This window comes from Mus pahari, chromosome 15 (genome assembly GCF_900095145.1).
Source record: "Mus pahari chromosome 15, PAHARI_EIJ_v1.1, whole genome shotgun sequence".
NCBI classification, from domain to species: Eukaryota; Metazoa; Chordata; class Mammalia; order Rodentia; family Muridae; genus Mus; species Mus pahari.
The window spans coordinates 54633420-54642130 of record NC_034604.1 but is presented as its reverse complement, the minus strand read 5'-3'; the positions used below and the strand labels follow the sequence as shown (position 1 = coordinate 54642130).

At 49.6% G+C, this 8711-nt stretch overlaps 1 protein-coding gene across 4 annotated transcripts in view; it reads left to right on the top strand.

The window, feature by feature from the left end:
• The first annotated feature begins 455 nt into the window (after positions 1-455).
• The window catches only part of Tcof1 (treacle ribosome biogenesis factor 1), a 33283-nt gene continuing 25027 nt past the window's right edge, over positions 456-8711 (top strand). For all 4 annotated transcript variants that reach the window (XM_029547140.1, XM_029547139.1, XM_029547142.1 and 1 more), the window contains exons 1-3: positions 456-639; positions 3986-4041; positions 6398-6531. In XM_029547140.1, the coding sequence (XP_029403000.1) occupies positions 532-639; positions 3986-4041; positions 6398-6531 (298 nt within the window). In that variant the 5' untranslated portion in view covers positions 456-531. The remainder of the gene's footprint in view (positions 640-3985; positions 4042-6397; positions 6532-8711) is intronic.

Below are 8711 nucleotides of genomic sequence, written 5' to 3'. Positions count from 1 at the left end.
GCGCTATCCAAACATATAGAGCTCAGGTAAGGGTTTGTTTAACAATTGAACACACTAGTGACAACTCATGCCTCATTCATGGGTCCTAAACACTGTGTGAAACAAATACTCGGAAGCTGGGGACAGTGGATCAGGAAGTTCAAAGATGAATAAAGGCGCCGCAGGCATCAAAAAGCCTAGACAGCAAATCCCTTCAAAGGGAAAGAATTAAGATGCAGGAGACCTTTTTTTTCTTTTCCTTTTTCTTTTCTTTTCTGTTCTTTTTTTTTTTTTTTTTTTAATCATGGCGGTCCAGAGGGCGGGTCTAGTTCGGGACACACCTTCGAGCCAATGGCAGAGCTAGTTAGCCTTCGTGGCTCAGCCCTCTTGGATGGGATAGCCCACTCCAGCTGCAAGACTACACTTCCCAGCGTGCCGCGCGGCCCGATGACGCGGAGCCGGAAGTGAGGAACATGAGGTTCTAGGGCGCGAGGGAAGCGGCTAGCGGGGGCGAGGGGGCGTGCACGTGAATCGCCTGGCCGGATCTCTGGCATGGCCGAGGCCAGGAAGCGGCGGGAGCTGCTTCCCCTCATTTACTATCATCTGTTGCAAGCAGGCTACGTCCGCGCGGCGCGGGAAGTAAAGGAGCAGAGCGGCCAGGTAGGCGTCAGATGGCCCAGTACAAGATGTAGAGAGCAGTAGCCCGCTCCTCTCCCGGGAGACCTGGCCAGCGCGAGTCAGAGATGCGAGCTAGGGTGCAGGAGGAACATTAAGCTCTGCTCTACTCCCTGCGACTTATAGCCACCTCCCAGGGCTCAGTTTCCCCATGGGTACAGTGGGCGGGCCGGTAACTGATCCGACTAGTGCAGCTTTGTAATTCCCGCCCGGGTTCCCGGTAGCGGCAGGTTTGTTTCCCTAGGATCTGGCCACGTGGCTCTATGCAGTTTCCCTGGGACACCACATGGGAGTCCAGCTGGAGTGGATTGTCACCACTGTTGTTGGGAACACCGAGACGAAGGTCCCCTTCGTTGATGATCTACAACGCAGGGCGTGCAGGCCCTTGGCTGTCTTCAGTTATAAGACTTGAACCCGTGGTGCAGTGATTTTCAAGTTCATTCATTTGGCAACTTTTGTTTTGTTTTTTTCGAGACAGGGTTTCTCTGTGTAGCCCTGACTGTCCTGGAACTCTGTAGACCAGACTGGCCTAGAACTCAGAAGTTCGCCTGCCTCTGCCTCCCAAGTGCTGGGATTAAAGGCGTGGGCCACGACTGCCCGCCTGGCAACCTTTAATTTGGCCCTGTGGTGCGGATGATAAATGGGACGCGCCAGTTTCAGGCTCCTCTACCCATCTCACAGCCTAGTAGCTGGAACAAAAGAAACAAAGTGACTGTACAGTTAACATATTAAGCTGTATGTAGAACGAGAGATTGGAGATGCTAAAACATGGGTGGAAGAACCTGGGTGGGGAATATCCAGGACTGCTTCCTTGAGGATGTAGTAGCTGATCTGAGATCTCGAGGGAGATGGGTATTTAGAAGCACTGATGCGAGGCTTCTGAGTGTCCTGGCTGCCAGAAAGTTTGCTGAGCCTGAAGTTTGAAATACATGACTATGGAGTCATCCAAAGAGATAGAGGCAGACACGAATGGAGTCTCCCAAAGCAGAAAGACAGGAATGGCCGATGAGAAGTCTTTCCAGAACTGTGTATGGTTAAGTCACTGGTGAAATGGATATTGACCTGGAGGATCCCGGGCGTGGTGGTGTCCGCCTTTAATCCCAGCACTCTAGAGGTACACGCAGAGGTACACGCAGGTAGATCTCTTAAATTCAAAGCTAGCCTGGTCTACATAGTGAGTTCAAGACCAGCCAAGGAGCCGGGCAGTGGTGGCACATGCCTTTAATCCCAGCACTTGGGAGGCAGAGGCAGGCAGATTTCTGAGTTTGAGGCCCACCTGGTCTACAGCGTGAGTTCCAGGACAGCCAAGGCTACACAGAGAACCTCTGTCTTGGAAAAAAAAAAAAAAAAAAACGAACTTAAAGCCCAAAGGTGCTGGGCCCTTAAGATGCTATCTATTGCTTTCTTAACCTTCCTGGTCCTCCATGTCCATTCATACTCAGACCATTACTTAACAGAGGAAGCGGGATATAGTGCCCATCATCATGGTTTGTGTGCCCAAGCAAGAGTTCCCTGCTCTCAGAGAAGATGAACATAACAAACATATATACATACTTAAATACATATATGTATGTGTATTTAAGTATGTATGTATGTATGTGGCTTAGCGTATCATGGCAGGTGCTGGCCATAATAAGGCTAACAGGTGTCAGCCTTCAGTTAGAACTGAGGTGGTCAGAGAAGCTTCAGTGGGGAAGATGACATTGGAGTAGAGACTAGAAGGAAATGAGATAGGCTATGTGATTGGCGAGAGAGAGAAGGTTTCAGTAGCAAGAATGGCAAAGCCCTGCTGAAGGGACCCTGATATAGCGGCCTCTTGTGAGGCTATGCCAGTGCCTGGCAAACACAGAAGTGGATGCTCACAGTCAGCTATTGGATGGAACACGGGGTCCCCAATGGAGGAGCTAGAGAAAGTACCCAAGGAGTTGAAGGGGGCTGCAACCCTGTAGGTGCAACAACAATATGAACTAACCAGTACCCCCTGAGCTCGAGGCTCTAGCTGCATATGTAGCAGAAGATGGCCTAGTTGGCCATCATTGGGAAGAGAGGCCCCTTGGTCTTGTAAACTTTATATGACCCAGCACAGGGGAAGGCCAGGGCCAAGTAGTGGGAGTGGGTGGATAGGAGAGCAGGGATGGGGGGGGGGTGTAATAGGGAACTTTCAGGATAGCATTTGAAATGTAATAATAATAAATAAAAAAGGAAAAAAAAATAAATGAGTTAACCTTCTGCACATTGTAAAAAAAAAAAAAAAAGAATGGCAAAGCCCTCTTAGGAACTGGTAGCCCAATTTAATTTGTCATGACGATACATTAGGGGCAGAATGGAACTGACTGACTGGACTGTGCCCTTCAGACCTGACAGGGTTTCTCTGTTTAGCCTTGGCTTTCCTGGAATTCACTCTATAGACCAGGCTGGCCTTGAACTCAGAGATCTGCCTGCCTCTGCCTCCTGGAGTACAGGAGATACTCTCCATTTCCCTCTTACGTTTATGGTGCTGTGAAGAAGGATCCTGAAGTTGTTTTTTTTTTTTTTTGCTTTTTCCAAGACAGGGTTTCTCTGTATAGCCCTGGCTGTCCTGGAATTCGCTTTGTAGACCAGGCTGGCCTTGAATTCAGAAATCTGCCTGCCTCTGCCTCCCCACTGGGATTAAAGGCGTGCGCCACCACGTCCGGCTTGGATCCTGAGGTTTGCAGAGATAGAAGATGCGCTGAGCGGTGCAATAGGTGCTCTCCCTGACTCCAGGCCAATCTGTTTAGGTGCTAGCATGGTCTTTCCTTTGCACATGGCTCTTTGGAGTCCGTTGGAGCTATGCGGTCTTAATGTTCACACAGAGTATGTCCTAGGCTTAGGCCTGGATTCTACCTGTCTCCCTCTGTTTTAACTCCGACCCTAGTACCCGTTGGGCTCAGTCTCTTTCCAGACATCCGGTGGGTTCCGTTATGTCACGTGGATATGTCACAGCCCAGGGTTTGGGCTGTCCTGTGTTTTGGGGGAGATCGACTAGCCAGGAAGCTCTGTCATATGGCTCCCATCCCTGTACTGTAGTTGGATGCTGGGTAGTGCTAGTTTGGACTGTTGAGTGCCTACCTCTCAGAGGTGCCTCTTACCAGTGTATCACATTGAAAGGTTTGTAGCTGGAACTGTCTGCCCTTCTTGACTCTGGAAGGCTGTGAATGGTGCTGGTGAAGCCCCGTGGACCTGGAAGAGCAAACAACCTTTTCCAAAGCCCTTGTTGCAGGCAGTGATGGCAGGGAGCATTGGGCCCGGGGAGGACGCCTATTGGGCTGGGTATTTTTTTGAAGCTCTCTCTCTCTCTGTTTCTCTCCAGAAGAGTTTCCTGGCTCAGCCCATCACCCTTCTGGACATCTATACACACTGGCAACAGTAAGTCTGGTGGAATGGAAGGGATGGAGCAGGGATACCCTACCAAGCCATCTTTGCATTGAGCTCGTATGTGAATGTGTTCTACTAGCCCACTGTGGGCATACTTGTCACCTTCTTTAGGATGGTGACACCTCCCCCACTTTCCACGGGTGTTCTGTTTTAAAGACAGGATCTCACTATGCAGATCAGGCTGACCTTGAACTCACAGAGATCCTGTTGCTGCTGCCTCGGGTGCTGGGACAATAGGAGTGTGTCTCCACACCCTGCGAGAGCGGAATCTCCTAAAACCAAATGTTCACACACCTTTAATCCCAGCACTCTGGGGAGATTGAGGCAGGCAGGTCTCTGAGTTCAAGTCCAGCCTGGTCTACAGAGGGAGTTCCAGGACTACACAGAGAAACCCTGTCTCAAAAAACCAAAAAAAAAAAAGGAAGGAAGGAAAAGAAATGAGACAGCTGGGTGTTTTGTCTTTTCAAGACAGAGTCCCTGGGTAGCCTTGGCTGTCCTAGAACTCCCCCTGTAGACCAGGAACTCAAAGATCTACCAGCCTCTGCCTCCCGAGTACTGGGACTAAAGGCGTGAGCCAGCATGGCCTGGCTTGTTTCTTCTTTCTTGTTGCTGACGTTGTAATCAGTGAGGCAGGCACAAGTCAAAAGAGAGATGCTAGTGGTAGTAAGAACTAGTGGCGGCAGGAGCCTGGCGCCCGATCTGAGCTGCTAACGAGTGAGTTTGGTAGTGACAGTTTCATCGCGGCAGCTCCAAAGGCAGGGGACGCCAGGCTCCGGAGGAGAGCTCGGGTCAGTGCAAGTCTTGCCCACCCTCCCCTGCATACTTTTACTACCCCTCTGCTGCTCGGCAAGCTCGGAGCACAGGGTGCTTCCTTGCCCAGGCGTGTGGCTGTTACCTACTGTGCCTCCTTCCCCAGCAAACACTGTGGGAGCTGTGCCACACAGTTTCCTGCCTCTGCCCGCTCTGTGGGTGAGGGGTGCAGAGTGGACCAAAAAGCTCACCCACCAAGCCAGTCCAGAGCAGCGATTACCTACCAAGTCAAACCCAGTCAAACTATCTATGGGACCTGGAACAACATTTATGACCTCCCAGAATAACATCATCTGTATAGTGAACTTTATTATCTCGTTGCATTGTGAAGAAGCTCAAACACAGTGATCTATTTAATACAATCGTAAAACTGGTCGCTGGTCCTCAGATACCATTCTTGATGTAACAGAGAACAAGCAAGAAGGGTCAATCCCTGTTCTTGTGAAATTCACATTCGGGTGGCGGTGGGGGTGGGGTGGGGGGTGGAACAAACTGATTCATGTAATAAAGCTTCTTTTTTTTGTTTTTTGTTTTTTCAAGACAGGGTTTCTCTGTGTAGCCCTGGCTATCCTGGAACTCAACTCTGTAGACCAGGCTGGCCTCGAACTCAGAGATCCACCTGCCTCTGCCTCCCAAATGCTGGGATTAAAGGCGTGCGCCACCACCCGGCAATGAAGCTTCTTCTAACAGCTTCCTGACAGGTGGCCTTCCTAGGAAGAAGGAACCTGGGCAACACAGTGCAAACTGTCAGACCCAGCTAGGAAGAATGGGGCTTAATGACTTCCTGCCGGTGGGAGGGTGAGGTCAAAGTTCAAGGGACTAAGCTATCTGAAGTCTTAACACCACACACACACACACACCCCACTCTGCTTTTCCTTCCAGATTCCAGTTCCTTTCTCTGGTGGTACGCCAGATACTGGGTGGGATGCTGTGTGAGCTGCCATCCTCCTGTCTAGGGGCCTGTTTGCATAGTGGAGTCATCCAGAAATCAGCCAGAGAAGATAAAGAAGGAAACGAAACTGAAGGGCAGGGCAGAGTGCTGTGGGGGAGGGGTGTTGGCAAAGATGCTTCACACCAAGTTCACAAAAGGGAGGAAAAAAAAAAGAGTTCACAAAAGGAAGACCAAGGACCTCTTAAACAGCTGGATGTTATGGAAGCATTTTTCTCAACTGAGGCTCCTTCCTCTCTGATGACTCTAGCTTGTGTCAAGTTAACAGGCTCAACCAGACAGTACACCAGCACAAGAGAAGGACTCAGTTCTAGGGTCAGAAGAACCTGGATGGTTCTGTGTCCTATGGGCTGTGGCCAGTCAGCTGATGGTTGTGAGCTGCTGCCGTTCTGTAACCTCCCTGGCTGCTTGTGACACTGAGAATAGTTTAAGGTGCATTAGAAAGTGGGTGAAGAACAGATAGTTTCTGCACTGTGTTGGTGTTCACTGTTTTAAACTCTTGTGTGCCCATTTCCTTTGAGGACTGAATAGGTAAATGGGTATCTTTCCAAACCTCATGAACTTTGTCCCGTCTCCCCTGTCCTGCAGGACCTCAGAGCTTGGCCAGAAGCAGAAGGCAGAGAATGATGAGACCCTTCAGGCTAAGAAGTCTCGAGTGTCGGACCCTGTTAGCAGTTCAGAGAGCTCGGAGGAGGAGGAGGAGGAAGAGGAGGCCAAAGCCAGTAAGAACCTTCCTTGCTTGCTGTGTGGGGTTGGGGCCCCCGCCTTGGCAGTTGTGGAGTTCTTGTCTGCTCTACAGTGGTGTCTGCCTCTGAATCATTGTTTAGTGTAAACCAAGAAAAGGTGGGGCTTCTCAGAGGGAGGTTGGGGAGTAGCACCAGGGAGGCCTTCCTTTGCTTCAGGCATTCTAACCCCGGAGGGCAGGCATTCTAATTCTCTGAGGATCCAAGGATGAATCCTTAGATCCCAGGAGGCTGGGTGTAGTGGCACACACTTTTAATCTCAGCACAGAGACAAGTGAATCTGAGAATTTGAGGGCAGCCTGGTCTACATAGTAAGTTCTAGGCCAACCAGGGCTACGAAGTAAGACCCTGTCTCCCCTCCCAACCTCCCTTCCCCAGCACAGGATGGCCCACACAGTCGTTCAGTTCGCTTCACAAGGGCTGTTTCCACAGCTCCTGGATGCTGCTGCTAGAGATGGTGGAGACCACATCTGCACAGGTGTTGATTCCATTTCAGAGAATTGATAGTTCTGACTTCTGTGTGGCCCTGGGGCTGCTTCCAGACTTGCTGGTTGTTTTAGTTACTGTTCTGTTGCTATGAGCAAAGCAACTGACATAAAAGGAAGCATTTAACTGTAGGGCTGGCTCACAGTGCCAGGGGAGTTCATCCATGACCCTCATGGCAGCAGCCAGGCAGGCAAGGTACCATGGCAGTACCTGTGAGCTTGCATCCTGACCTGCAGGCAGTGAACAGAAAGCTGGAGACTGGGCTTGGTGTGGGCCTTTGAGACCTCTAAGCGCACCCCAGTGACACACCTCCATCCACCAACCGGGAACCAAACACTTAAATATAGTCTCATTCAAACCACCATACTAATCGTCCCCTTATTTTGGCGTTATGCGGTGGGTCTGGTAGCAAGCAGTGTGGCCTCGTGTGGGCTCTTTGGCCTCTTCTCTCCTGGCAGAAGCAGCTATAATGCTACACCCAGCAACTGGCTCTGACTCTGTGTCCCACAGATATCATATTGCTTATACACAAGACAGTTTCTTGATTTTTAAGTAGATTTTCTGATTATAAAAGAAGTACAGGATTTTTTTTTTATATATATATATATATAAAATGTTCATTACAGAACATTTGAAAGTCGTTTTAAGAAAAGGCAGGGGAGAAGTCACCCACATGCTCGACATCTATACCTCCACAATCTTGTCTTTCATTTATTCCTCCTGTGTATGCTCTGTCAGGTGCTTGAGAGGACGTTTTGGGTGCATATTTTATATCTGAATCTTAAATTATAAATGCAAAGCAGGTCCAGTTTATAGAAGCACAGAGAAGGGAAATGTAAGCACCCCTGCTGCCAGCCCCATCACTTCCTACCCATGTCTCTTGGTTGGCAGCCCATAAGCCTGCCCTGTTGCTTCCAGTCAAACAGGAGTCCAGCCGTGCGCATGTGGACTGACCCACAGCGTGCTTCCAACAGAAATGGCAAATGCTTGTGCTAACTAGGTATCTGACAGTAATCAGTTTTTTTAAAAATAGCTTACTCTTTGACAGTTTCATACCTGTATACAGTCTATGTTGATCACACCCACGCCCAGCTTCCCCAGGGCACGCCCTCAGTACGTCCCCTCTCCTTAATTACCCTCTTTTTGTTTCTCCAGTTTGTTTGTTTGTTTTTTATTGTTGCACCCAACCGGCTAGATCCAGTTAGTGCTGCCTGCAGCGGTGTTGACTGGTCCTGTGTAGGTCATCAGGTTCATGAGCATGACCTTGTCGTGACCATAAGACAGCGGTGGTTCATCAGCTCTGCATTCTTAACACCGGCTCTTCTGTAATGCTCCCTGAGCCTTGTAGGCTTGATATGTGTCCCGTTGAGGGCTGAGAGCTCAGGTGTCACTCAGTCTCAACTTTGACAAGTTAGGAGTCTGCATTGCTACTGCAGAAAGGTGAATGTGTGTGCATGCATGCGTTTGAAATGCTCGTGGCAAAATGACAGTGGTAAGTCACATCTCATATCCCCCCTCCCCACTTCCACCCCCAGCCTACAATCTTGAGGTATTAGTCAATTTTAAGAATTATTTATTTATTTTATGTATAAACACTGTAGAGAACACTGTAGCTGTCTTCAGACACACCAGAAGAGGGCATCGGATCCCATTACAGATGGTTGTGAACCACC